Here is a 14,238-nt window from a genome sequence, read left to right as displayed (position 1 = left end):
GTTTATTTTTCTTCTAGAGGGTTTCTGGATATTGAAAAGAGTGTACTCTTGGAACTGAAGGGTGTCAAAGTAATTAGAAGTTATAGAGATTTCTTTCAATTAATTAGAGATTTCTTGAGGATTAATGATACATTTCGTCTTTTTTTATATAATTTCATTGTTATTTGCAAGAGTTATTAATCTGATCATTGTAATTGTAATAGTAAATAATTTTTGCTTTGTAATGGTAAGAATTTATAATTTTGTGGAAAATAAAGGTATTTTTCAGTAAAATATGGCTTCAACAGCTGGAGGGAGTGGCGCCGGTGGGGGTGATCGTTGTCCTTCTGGAGAGAAGGGCACAACTCGAGTAGGTCGTCGGTCCAAAAAACCTAGTGCTTTTCATAGGGCAGCGCTCCGTTATTTGGAAAAAGAATATAGAGAATGCATGGCAAGGGGCGAGGAACCTCCGTTTGATCTTGAGGATTTATTGCGGCGTTACGGTTCGTCACCACCAAACTCGGAGGTTTCAGCTCCGCCATCTTATTCTGCGCCAGCAAGAAATCCGTTAGAACATTCTGCGTTCCAACGCAAGGACGGTTGAAAACCTATGTGTTGTTGACCGAATTTTTAAATTTCATGTATAGTACTCCTTTGTTAAGTTCTGTAATGGATTAAGTACCCCTTTTAATTAATCAAGATGTATGATAGATATTGCATATCTTTTAATTATTCATGTTATGTTACATTTAGTTTAATTTAGGTTTGATATATTTTATTTATTCGATACGTGTAAAGAATTCAAATCGATTTATTTAAAATGCAGATGGACCGGCAATGGATGTACAATGCTGACCGACGTTCGAAAGAATTCATTGATGGCCTGCATTATTTTTTGTCTGTGGCTGAGGCAAACAAGCAGAATGGTTTTATGTGCTGCCCGTGTGTTCATTGCAACAATAACAAGGATTACTCATCTTCAAGAATCCTACACAGCCACATTTTCGCAAATGGTTTCATGAAAAAGTATGTTTGTTGGACGAAGCACGGAGAACAGGGGGTTACCATGGAAGACAATGAAGAAGAAGATTTTGACGACCACTTTCCCGGGAATGCTGGAATCGGTGCATTCGATGACGATATTCCCATGGAAGAGCCCGAAGTAGATGTAGCAGAAAATGATCCCAGCGACGATCTGGGGCAAGCATTGCACAATGTGCAGGCAGACTGTGAGAGTGAAACGGAGAGGCTGAAGTTCCAGAAGTTGTTAGAGGACCACCATAAGTTGTTGTACCCAGATTGTCAAAATGGATTTAAGAAACTTGGCACCACCTTGGAGTTGCTGCAATGGAAGGCGACAAATGGTGTATCCGACAAGGGATTTGGTGAATTACTCAAACTTGTTAAAAAAATGCTTCCTAAGGACAATGAATTGCCTGCCACAACGTATGAAGCCAAACAACTTGTTTGCCCTTTGGGACTGGAAGTGCAAAAGATACATGCATGCCCCAACGACTGCATCCTCTACCGAGGCGAGTACGAGAATTTGGATGCATGTCCCGTATGCAGTGCATTGCGTTACAAGATTAGAAAAGATGATCCTGGAGATGTCGAGGGAGAGCCTCCCCGGAAGAGAGTTCCTGCGAAGGTCATGTGGTATTTGCCTATAATACCACGTTTGAAGCGTCTGTTTAGAAATAAAGATAATGCTAAGTTGATGCGATGGCACAAAGAGGAACGCAAGAAAGACTCGATGTTGAGACACCCCGCTGATGGGTCGCAGTGGAGAAAAATAGATAGAACGTACCCTAAATTTGATTTGGATGCGAGAAACATAAGGTTCGGTTTGAGTACGGATGGCATGAATCCTTTTGGTGAGATGAGCAGTGGTCATAGCACTTGGCCTGTGACTCTTTGTCTGTACAATCTTCCACCATGGCTCTGCATGAAACGAAAGTTCATCATGATGCCAGTGCTTATCCCGGGTCCAAAGCAGCCCGGAAATGACATTGATGTGTACCTAAGACCATTGGTCGAAGAACTCTTATTGCTCTGGGGCGATGAAGGTGTACGGATGTGGGATGAATACAAACAGGAAAACTTCAACCTACGAGCATTGCTGTTCGTAACGATCAATGACTGGCCTGCTCTTAGTAACTTGTCAGGACATTCGAACAAGGGATACAAAGCATGCACACACTGTTTAGATGATACCGATAATATATGGTTGACTCACTGTAAGAAGGTTGTATACATGGGTCATCGTCGGTTTCTTCCCATCAGGCATGCGGTACGAAAGAAGGGCAAGCATTTCAAAGGCCAAGCGGACCACCGAACAAAACCGATGCACCGTAGTGGTAAAGACGTCTTCAACATGGTAAAAGATCTAGAAGTTGTTTTTGGAAAGGGATCTGGTAGCCAACCTGTTCCGAACGAAAATGGAATGGCGCCCATGTGGAAGAAGAAATCTATATTTTGGGAGCTACCATATTGGGAAGTCTTAGATGTTCGTCATGCAATTGATGTGATGCACCTCACGAAGAATTTTTGCGTCAACCTGATAGCATTCTTGGGAGTGTACGGAAAGACAAAAGATACAGTAGAAGCACGTCAAGAATTGCAACGTATGGAAGAACGAGATGCCTTACATCCACAACAGCGAGATAATGGACGACAATACTTAAGTCCTGCCAGCTATACTCTTAGCAAGGAAGAGAAAGAAACCATGTTTGACTGCTTGAGCAGTATAAAGGTTCCATCTGGATACTCATCCAATATAAAAGGAATCTTAAATTTGGCAGAGAAGAAATTTACAAATCTCAAGTCCCATGACTGCCATGTGCTTATGACCGAACTTCTTCCGGTTGTGCTGCGGGGGATTCTGCCTGATAACGTCCGGTTAACCATCGTGAAGATATGTGCCTTCCTCAACGCAGTTTCTCAGAAGATAATTGACCCGGAGAATTTGATAAAGCTGCAAAACGATGTGGTGCAATGTCTTGTTGGCTTTGAGCTGATATTTCCACCATCTTTCTTCAACATCATGACACATCTTCTAGTGCACCTTGTCAAAGAGATTGATATTCTCGGACCAGTATTTCTACACAACATGTTCCCATTCGAAAGGTTCATGGGGGTACTCAAGAAATGTGTTCGTAATAGAGCTCGTCCAGAAGGAAGCATCGCCAGTGCCTACGGAACTGAGGAGGTCATTGACTTTTGTGTTGACTTTATTGATGACCTTAAACTGATTGGAGTCCCTGAATCGCGATATGAGGGGAGACTATCTGGAAAGGGTACATTAGGAAAGAAATCTTATGTCTGCACAGATGATTTCTCATTCAAGAAAGCGCATTATACGGTTCTTCAACAATCATCCTTGGTTGACCCATATATCGAGGAACACAAGAAAATTCTGCTCTCCAATTTCCCGGAAAAGTCTGAGGCATGGATTACACGTGAGCACATGAACACTTTCTGTAGCTGGTTGCGGAAGCATCTAATGCATAACATGGATATAAGTGAACAACTGTTCTTATTGGCTAGGGGACCATCTTGGAATATCTTAACATACCAAGGGTACGAGATAAATGGAAACACATTTTATACGATAGCCCAAGATAAAAAGAGTACCAACCAAAACAGCGGTGTTCGTATGGATGCCACGGACAATAATGGAAAAAAAGACACATATTACGGCTACATTGAAGAGATATGGGAGCTGGATTACGGTCCCAATTTCAAGGTGCCTCTATTTCGTTGCCAATGGGTTAAGCTATCTGGAGGAGGGGTAACAAAAGATGAGTATGGGATGACAATAGTTGATCTCAACAATCTTGGGTATAGAGACGAGCCATTTGTCCTAGCCCAGGATGTCGCTCAGGTTTTCTACATTAAGGACATGTCCAGCAAGCCAAAGAAGGGGATCAACAAGCAAAAGGATGAGCCTAAGCGACACATAGTTCTATCAGGAAAGAGAAACATCGTTGGAGTGGAGGACAAGACAGACTTTTCAGAAGAATATAATAATTTTGTTGCCATTCCACCTTTCGAAGTAAATGCTGATCCATGCATCCTGCTAGCCAATGATGATGCTCCATACTTGCGCCGTGATCATAATCAAGGGACATTTGTGAAGAGAAAGTCTGTTACCGCTAATCCTTCATGTACTTGAATCATTTTATTTATTTCATGAAATTACATTCACATTAACACACTATACTCTTTCACTAACACACACAATCTCACTAACACACACTATCTCTCAAACTCACACACTACTCATTAATATCATGAAATTGCTTAATTTTATCTAAAATTCACTTTTTAAACGTTAATATCGTGATAGAATCCACTTTCTATCGAAAAGCAACAGTTTGAAAAAAAATTTCACCTAATATATTTTTGCATGGTCAAAATAACAAATATGATTTCAAAAAAGTTAGATATTTCATTGACCCAATCACTTGAATGAAAATTAATTATTTTTGTTGCGTGTATCAAATTTATATAGAGATAAGAAATTTTGTTCCATAATTTTTGGAATCATAATTTTATTAACTGAAATAACAAATGAAAGCCAATTTTAAAAGAGAAGTTAAAAGAAACAAAAACAAACATAACATTAGGCGGGAACGAGGGAAAACGGGCCCCTTTTGTCCCGGGTGGTAGATCCACCCGGGACTAAAGGTGGGCCGCGGGCTGGGAATTTTCCCGGCCCGCCCAAAAACCCCTTTTGTCCCGGGTGAAGCCACCACCCGGGACAAAAGGTTCTTTTGTCCCGGGTGGTGGTTTCACCCGGGACAAAAGGGGGGGCCTTTTGTCCCGGGTGAAGCCACCACCCGGGACAAAAGGACCTTTTGTCCCGGGTGGTGGCTTCACCCGGGACAAAAGGCCCCCCCCCCCATATATTTCCTAGCTTCCTCCCTCCTTCGCCCTTCCTCCCTCCCGCGCCGTCCGTTCCCCTGCTCCCCCCACCGCTCGAGCTCCCCGAGCACCGCCGCCGTCGACGTTGCCGCCCAGAGCCCCGCCGCGCGAGCCCACGTCACCGAGCGCCGTCGTCCCTGCGAGCGCCGCCCCCGGCCTCCACTCCGCGCGCACGCCCTCGTCGGCGGCCTCCACTGCACGCCGCCGCGCCGCCGCCCTGTTGTGTGGGTATTCTTCGATCTCTGTTCTTCTTCACACTGTAAAGCCTACTGGAAAAGAGACAGGAAACAAAAAATAATTGCTCAGAAAATGTCCTTCTTCACACCTAATGCTGCAGTAATTCTAAGCTTATTTTACTTCAGCTTATTTTCCATTTTACCTGTCAGTTGAAGCTTCATTTCCCCTTTGGCACTGGATGGGTTTTGGAACCATATTTCATTGAGAGAACCCACTGGCAAAAAGGAAATTCAATGTTTCAAGGAATTAAGAATAAAAACTGGTGGTAGAAAGGAAAGCTTTTGCCTTTTTCTGTATCGTACAGGTAAATGATTGTATTGACTTTTACTTTAAAAGATGCACAGCAATTATGAGAGATGTAATTTAATGATAAATATTTTTTTCTAGCATGCTACCTGTTTGTTCTTGACCAATGAGTCCCAGATTGAATTCAGGTTTTGATGTATCCCTTTGAGTCCACTGAACAAGCCTCCTAAACCAATGCCTCCTTTTTGGCAAAACTTGAGCATTCCATCCTACAAATAACTGATTTAATAATGATACATCGATGCTAGCAATAGTAAGAGAACCAAAACTAAGCGTGAAATATTCAATTTTAGTTGTCAAAAGAAATAGTACATACAAATGAAAGCTGGATAGTTAAGAAAAGAATATTAGTTATATGAGTTTAATTTTTAGATCTATCATGATCAGTAGAATCGTGAAAGGAAATACCATAATGTTTCTGTTCTTCTACTGCAAATGGCTTGGTTACTGTTTGAACCTCTAGTGATTCAATCCAATTGTCATCAGATCGATAGTGACACTTATATCTAGATGTGATCTTCCAGAAAGAAAATCAAACAAAAAAATCATATAGGAAAAAAACTATACTTATTTTGACATGGAGAGAGTATAATTAGTATTGCTTTAATTAGATGAATCTCATTACAAGCTAAAACTACATTCTTTGTGGGACAAAATTTGGATGCAAAAAACTATACTTATTTTGACATGGAGAGAGTATCATATATGGACCCAATTCAATAAAGCCTAGCAAGGAAGCCCCCAATGCAAAAGAATCATTCTCTCCGTCTCTGCTCATAGCTCGCCCTGAGCCCACGTCCCCCCCCGGCTCCGCGTTCGCCCCAGTGCGCCTCCGGCCCTTGGCTTTGAGCCCTTCGCCTTCGGCCCTCGGCCCTCCGCCTATCCCTAGCCGCAAATTTCTGGAGTGGATTATTTAGATAATTTTTAAGGGTTTTATTTGTATTCATATTTTAGTTACGATGGACCCGCGACACACAGACGCGGAAGACGAACAGTTCCTGTTGAATATGATTGGCGAAGGTCAAGGAGATGTCGCTGAACAAGCTGATGATGGCAGCAATACCGACATATATTTGAATATGTCCGGTGATGGAATTGAGGCACCATCTATTCAGGATGACGCTGCTGCTGAACAAAGTGCTAATGTACATATCAAAACTATACTTATTTGTAGTGACAATCATATTTTCATCTGAATCTATATGAATACTATGAATGTTTTTTTTATAGCCGTCTGGATCATCGTCGCAGCAGAAAAAGACGAAGCGAGGCCCAACAAAAAAACTGGAAGGGCGGTTCATTATAACGGAAGTTGGTCCAGATGGCGAACCGATCGCTCCAGAAGCTGCCGCCAAAAAATTCATAAGACAATCCGGATGTATTGTCAGGGACCACATCCCGATCAGCTTTAGGCTCTGGAAAGCTTCCAATCCAAGCGAGGAACGGGATGCGGTACCCGAAAGAGAAAAAGAATGGTGCTGGCGGGAGCTTAAGAAAAACTTCACGGTTCCAGCTGAATCCGAAGAGATATGCAAGCGCTGGACCCTGAGTAAGATGGCCGAACAACTGCGATCATTCAAGAAAATTTTGACGAAGAAATATATCAAGACCGGGACCACACCCGTATTTACCGGCGAGCTCGAAAAGCTCAGGGGTCACTGGGATGAATTTGTGGAATACAAGTCTTCAGAGCTTGGGCTTCAGAAGGTGCAGAAGGCCAAAGACAACGCCTCGAAGAAAGTGTACCATCACACTCTAGGCCAAGGAGGCTACAAGCTTGCAGTACCCAAATGGGAGAAGATGGAGCAGGATCTGCTTGACAGAGGCATCCGACCTGCGACCATGAACTGGCCTGAAAGGTCAAGGACCTGGTTTTATGGTCACGGGGGAAGCTTGGACCCATTGACTGGTGACTGCATCTATGGGCCAAACATCCAGCGAGCAGCCCAGAGACTACAGGAGGCCATACAAGCAGCGGCCGAGGGAACATTCCAGCCGGATAGAGAGAGGGACGAGCTGACTTACGCCCTTGGGAATCCAGAGCATCCGGGCCGCACAAGAGGCAAAGGCGTGGTTCCGTGGAAGTATGGGTTCAGGGAATACATTGATTCATATAGAAGCCGGCAAAGAAGAAAGAATGATGAGCGGGAGCACCTACGAAGGCTAGAGGAACGGCTCATGTCACACGATCAAAGACTGGAGGAAGAGGTTCAACGCCAAGTGGCCGTAGCAATGAGCCAGCAACAGCAAGCGCAAACGTTGCCTCCAGAGCCTAGTGTCGCAGCAGATCACCTGTCTCAGCGGAAAAGCAGCTGCGCTTCCACAGACGTCGCCGCTGCCGAGCCCACGGGGATCCAGGCCGCAGTTGAAGCGTCGGCCCCGCAGCGATTTCCAGTGGATGAGATCACCCACCGGACACCTTGTGACCTGCAGACTGCCGTTAAGAACTTAATGTTCACTGTTGCGTACGGTACCGCCATGCCAACCGAACCAGGCGACGTGTACCACGGGCAGCAAATTCCGCCTAGATACACAAGAGTTGGCGTGGAGCAGGTGTGCCAGGGTTGGGAGACGCTCGAGCTTGATATTCCTGGAGGCGATGGGGAGAGGACACTAGCAGAAGCCATTCATGGCTACATCCTATGGGATAAGCGCTACATTGTCCTAAAGTCGGATGATCAAACACCAAGACCGGCATCTCAGCATGCCTCTCCAAGACCGGCATCTCCGCAAAACTCCCCAAGGGCAGCACTGTCTCGGCAAGGTTCACCGGCACATTCTCCATCACCATCATCTCATGCGCCGATGAACACTCAAGCGTCACCGTCGCCTCCATGGTCACCCCCTCCGCCGCCGGCAAAGAAGCAGAAACGGCCGCCGGCAAAGAAGGTAGCTGCACCGGCTAGGGAGCCTCCAAAGAAGAAGGAAAAGAAGAAGAAAACCAAGGAGGCTCCTATTAAACCCTGGGACATGAGCCTTGAAGAATGCGATCGGATAACTCAAGAAAGAGTTAAAGAGCACTTCAAGCCGAAGCCGAAGCCGGAGTCCGAGAAAGTGATAAATCCGATAGATTTGAAATTTTTTAAGGGAATGTGCGAAGCAAATAAGAGAAAATTCATTCCGAGAGACCCCCCTTCAGACTACGAACGCACAATTATCAAAACTACTGAGAAAAAGAAGAGACAATCAAAGTCGTCGTCGTCCGACGTTCCACAGCTCGGAGCCCAAAAGAAACAATCAATAGAGCCTCTCGTAGTGGGACAGACGACGCAAGAACAAGACTTTGTTACATTTTTGAAAGAATCAAACCTGACGGCCGCTCAGATTGCAGGGGGAGAAGATATTCCAAAGGCCGATGTGGTCGTCAAATGGACGTTTGAGATCGGCAAAACTCTTGTACCCCCCGAAGTAGTGTCTGTGCTTCCAACGCAAATGTATAAGCTGCACCAGCACTACATGCGTGCGATGGCCGATTGCATCTTCATGCAGGGCGCAAAGATTAAAGATGACGATTTCTTACGGGGGGAGGCCATTCTATGGATAAACTGGGAAGAAATTTACCAACTATTCCATCAGGAGGCCCTCGACATCTCTATGGTCGCCTTGTGGGTTCTGTAAGTATTTTACTCTCCTTACGTATTGTTTTGCATGATCTCAACATACTGATCTCTTGATTTATTCGGTATCATGTAGAATGGAGATACATACTTGCAGAAGAAAGGGATACTCTCACCTCGGCTTCATCGACCCAATTACTTGTAATTGGAGGCTTCTACGCGACAATACCGATGAGATATTCCAAATGTTGTTCAAGTACATAAGCGTTTATCACAACAAGCAAATGATATTGTTTCCTTACAACTTTGCGTGAGTGATTCCTTCCGTCTAACTCTTTCTATTCTGTAATCGAATTGTTTAAACCTTAACTACCAAGAACTGCCTCCGTATAATCTTGCAGTGAACACTGGATCCTAATTGTCATAATTCCCGAGAAGAGCCTACTCGTGGTTATGGACTCATTGAGGAGACCTCCAGAACAATACGAAAATCTTCTTAACATGATGAAAAAGTAATTCTACCACTACTCCGTCCATGACCGATAATTTGAATCACTTTGTTACTTGACTATAATTGTTCTAATCATGCACAGGGTTTGGAAAGAATTCGCTAAAAATCATCCAGGCAAATTTGACAAGGAATTGAAGATCAAGACAGATTTTCCGGTACGCGCTTGGATGATTCGTTGCACGATTCATTAGTTTTATTATATATTCATGTAAATACCTGATAATTTCTTCTCTCTTAAAGTGTATGAGGCAGAAACCAGGCACTGTATTGTGCGCATACTATGTATGCGAGAACATCCATGGTCTGGTAGGTCCTCCAAAGGGCTGGACAGATTGGGAGGAGGAAGTAAGTAAAAAAACTTGTTAATATTTGAACTCGTATTTTAATTAGTCGAAATTAATTATCCCTTTTTTCCATAGGTCGGGGAGATGCGCGATAAACTCATACCGGAGGAAAAGGTTATGGCGATTCAAGAACAATTCTCCGGATTTATTGTTGAGCAAGTCCTCGATCCAAAAGGCGAATTCTACTATGATGGAATATCTAATATTGACAATCACAGTAAATATGACAATATACGCGTATATATGTAATTAAGAACGAATATAACTATGTAAATATATATGTGTGTCTATGTATTAAATTTCTATTTATGAGTATGTATGTATGTATTAAATTTCCAAAAGGCAAATTCTACTATGTAATTAAGAACGAATATACCTATGCAAATATGATGGAGTATGTATGTATTATATATATAAGCACTCCAATAATATATATGTGTATATATATATATATTTATATAATATTGGTCCTAGACATTTTCATATGTAAAGGAATTCACATGTATAGATATGTGTATACATATATATATAAGTGAATTAATTTATATATGAAAACTATCTAGGACAAATATTATATAAGTAACTATATATATATGTATATATTAGTGGAGATCATACATACTGAATTCCAATACATAAGTTTTATTGAAATGCAAAAGTATAATTGAAATAGAAAAAGAATTGAGAAAAGAAAAACATGAAAAAAAAAGAGACCTTTTGTCCCGGTTGGTAACACCAACCGGGACAAAAGGGTGCGCCAGCCACGTGGGCGCTGGCTGCACCTTTTGTCCCGGTTGGTGTTACCAACTGGGACAAAAGGTCCTCTTTTGTCCCGGTTGCCACAACCGGGACAAAAGGGCACCCCCTTTTGTCCCAGACAGGCGTTCCCGGTTGGGAAACCGGGACAACAGCGGTTTCCCAACCGGGACAAATCAACGTTTTTGTAGTAGTGATCATTAGTTAAATCCCATTATTAATTAATAAAGGTTGTTTTGTAATTGACCTAATTTTCATCAAATTACTCTAGAACATAATTAAATAAAAATTATTTTTGACCTCACAATCATACATAATTACTAGTATATATCGTATTCCATCAATACCCCTATGATACTATGATACTAGTGGGCACAAGTAGTATCATAAAATTCCATCACTTGTTCTCTTTTCACTCTCTCACCTTAAAATTCGATCTTGTCCTATATTTTCTTCGCCATATATAAGTAACCATAGAACTTTGATTTTTTTTATTTTTGACATTTTTTAATATTATTTTAATTTCAACCCGTATTGGTTTTTATTTGCAGGAAGTAGCCCGTTTGGTCGCGCCACTTGCCCCAGCGCGACAGATAGCATCTGTCGCGCCAGTGCATGTGGCGCGACAGGGTGGCCACGCTGGCGGCCCAAGCCAGCGCTGCGCCGCGTCGGCGATGACGTGGACCTCCCTGTCGCGCCACATGCACTTGCGCGACAATCTTGTCGCGCCATGCGGGTTGGCGCGACAAAGACAATGTCCTGGGCCCGCACCGGCCCCTTCTCCCCCACCCTCCCTTTCTTTCCCTCCTCCTCCCCGACCAGAACTGCAGCCAGGGCGACGCCGCCGGCCGCCCCCCCAAGACCCCCCCCCCAAAATCGGATTTTTTGAGGGGAAAAAGTGCGGGGAATCGTTCCCCATCGTTGTCCGAAGGTATTGCCCCTAATATCTCATCATTTAACCGTGTGCATTAGTAGTTATTGGTGGTTTTTTGATTAGGGTTAGGTTCTTGATATGAGAAATGGTGGTGTTGTTGATAGTTTTCTCATGATTAGGATTTTAGATGATACGCAGATGGTACTCTGCTCTCGATTTGGACGTGAGGTAGTACGTGCATGCATCGATTAATATGATTTCTAGGATTGAGTGGTGGGGATGTTAATACGAGTTACATGTAACTTTATTCCATAGTTTTAGGAATGTACATATTATATTTTGAGCGCTGGTATATTGTGCTTAATTAGTATATACTTTGTTTCCATAATTATTTTGTTTTTGTTTGCATAAGTATTTTTTTATTTCACATGGCAATTGAATTTATGTATCTACAGTGCACATGGCAATGAGCGATGCCCGGTACAAGCTGCTTGGTGGTGGACAGTACCCATCCGAGTGTGATGAGGATGCCCCAGTCCCTCCTGCCCTTCCAGTTCCATTCTGTCGTTGTGAACCGGACAATCAGCTGGCAGAGGTGAAGCAATCGAGGCATCCCAAGACGGCCGGTAGAGCATTCTACATATGCAAGTGGAATGATTCATTGAATCCTTGCCACTGCTTTTTCTTTCAGTGGATCGATGGTCCGAATAAGTTCGATCCTAGAATTTGGCTGTTCCCTTATTATCGGTCAGAGTCGTGGGCGTACAATGAGTTTAGACGATGGGTCCCTCCCCCACCAAATCCACCACCTATGACAGAGGAAGAGAAGCAAGAAGCTGCTATATATCATGTGAACAATCCTCCCAAATGTCATTGCGGTGTTCGTGCCAAACTTCAAAGGCCTAATATTGGTGTCCCTCCAAAGTTCACTCCCTTTTTTAGATGCTCGCTAAAGACTAGAGTAAGTGTCATGTACCATAGCATTGATTCTTTAATTTTGCTGTAATTATGTGGCTAATGTTATGTGTCATGCAGGATGCATGGCCGGCATGTGACTTCAATGAGTATATTTATGGTCCTAAATCTCATTGGCCGACAGAAGAGGAAGTGCGAGAATTTGAGAGTGGGAAGAAGCCATGGCCATGTACAACTACTCCTAGTCTTCGATGCAAGTGTGGTATTCTGCCCACAAAAGGCGTAGTTCCTTCTGAGCTTGGCTACGGATATTACTGTGGCAATAGCTACGGAGAGTATTGGGTTCGTATATTAACCACAAAGTTGAAACTCCTTATGATTCTGTTATTGTGCTAGTATTTGGTATATTAACATTTCTGAATGTTTGGCTCTCAATAATTTTTCAGGAGGGAAGGACATGTGATTGGGAGTGGTTCAAAGGCCGGTATGAGCTAATGTTGCAATTGGGCAGAACAAAAGAGCCTTGGAAATCTCGAGACACTTTAAATAGAAAACTGAAGATAAGGAAGGATTACCAAGTTACTTTGCCCCTTGAGTCATTTTTGTCAGGGCCTGTACTCCAAGACCTACGGCGTGAGTATGGAAAGAAGGCAGCAGAAAAGGCAACTCTTGAGGATTGCATTGTTTATTGGAGGAGGAACCGAAGCAAGTACCCACAGCCCCTCACAGATCAGGAGGCTCAGATGGAGGCAATGCAGGCCCTAGTTGCCGATCTGCCACACAAGGTGCCCAACGTTGAGAAGGATGTGTCATCTGCGAGCACGGAGGTTTTGGGTGTTAGAGCTACTCAAATGGAGGCAATAAAGGCACTTGTAGGAGACTTACCTGCCCGGGATCACCCGTCTGACTGGAAAGGAAAAGCAATGGACACACCTGTAGTCGATAACCAAGGGAATAGTGCAGTGCAGGACAAAGGAAAGAGTGCTTCTGAGCATGACCACATTCCTGATGATGGAGATGATGACGAGTGGTGGTCAATGAATGCAGATGAAGTAGAGGTCATAGTGTCCCAAATTGAGGTAAGAAAGGGGAAAGCTGTAGTCCAAGATGATGGAGATGATGATGATGGTTGGGGAGAGCTTTTGATTGAAGGCGACTCTGATTAGCTTGTTTTATTTATAATTGTATGGACTCTATGTATGATTGGACTATGTGTGTGATGGACTTTTTTATTGCTGGACTATTTATGTGCTTTACCTATTTATGTGGTTGTCGTATGTGTATGAGACTTTATTTGTAGTTTCGAACATTGTATGGTTATGAAATTAGGAATTTATTTAGTTTGTATCGTGTGCAATTTAATGATGGGTCATCTCCATTATTGAACAACTATTTTAGATTACAATCGCAACTGCAGATGCATAAATTGTTGTGGTATGACCCGCGTGTAAACTTAACAATTGCGCACTGTTTTCCATCGCCACTTGGCGCATGCTTTTCGATCGTGTGCACCGCGGCGGTCCCGGCCCACTTGCGACAGGTAGGGCCTACCCGTGTGCAGTGCATCGCCTTTTCTTTTATTTTTCTTTTTGAGCAAAGCGTGCTGTGCGTGTAGGCAAGTTCGTCAAATTATTGTCGAAAATTTTCTCCCATTATATTAGATAAAAATAGGTAGCATCAAGTCTTAGAGAAAAGTATCCGAGCTGATGACAAATTTTATTGACTAACAACTCAAGAAACCGCTTTTTCTTGTTTTGGGGTTATATTAGAAAAGGCCGCAGCGTTGCCGCGGGTGGCCGGTGCATGTACCTGTGGTACATTTTTTATTTCTTA

At 43.2% G+C, this 14,238-nt stretch overlaps 1 protein-coding gene and 1 long non-coding RNA gene across 2 annotated transcripts; one reads left to right on the top strand and one right to left on the bottom strand.

Annotated features, from left to right (window-relative positions):
• Positions 1 to 820: 820 nt before the first annotated feature.
• Positions 821 to 4,117, top strand: LOC120710674 (the record flags this gene model as incomplete). Its single annotated transcript, XM_039996282.1, has 4 exons — positions 821 to 1,853; positions 1,953 to 2,485; positions 2,639 to 3,417; positions 3,526 to 4,117. Coding segments are annotated over exons 1-4 (2,937 nt in total), but the record flags the coding sequence as incomplete, so codon positions are not given.
• Positions 4,118 to 5,146: 1,029 nt separating this feature from the next.
• Positions 5,147 to 6,072, bottom strand: LOC120710626. The gene is made up of 4 exons (XR_005689955.1): positions 5,857 to 6,072; positions 5,538 to 5,657; positions 5,285 to 5,356; positions 5,147 to 5,174 (listed from the first exon to the last, which is right to left on the bottom strand). It is a non-coding gene; the product is annotated as an uncharacterized LOC120710626 (long non-coding RNA).
• Between the last annotated feature and the right edge of the window lie 8,166 nt (positions 6,073 to 14,238).

This window comes from Panicum virgatum, chromosome 5K, assembly GCF_016808335.1.
Source record: "Panicum virgatum strain AP13 chromosome 5K, P.virgatum_v5, whole genome shotgun sequence".
Classification (NCBI taxonomy): Eukaryota; Viridiplantae; Streptophyta; class Magnoliopsida; order Poales; family Poaceae; genus Panicum; species Panicum virgatum.
Note: the sequence above shows the minus strand (reverse complement) of the source record. Positions and strands in the feature narration are given on the sequence as shown.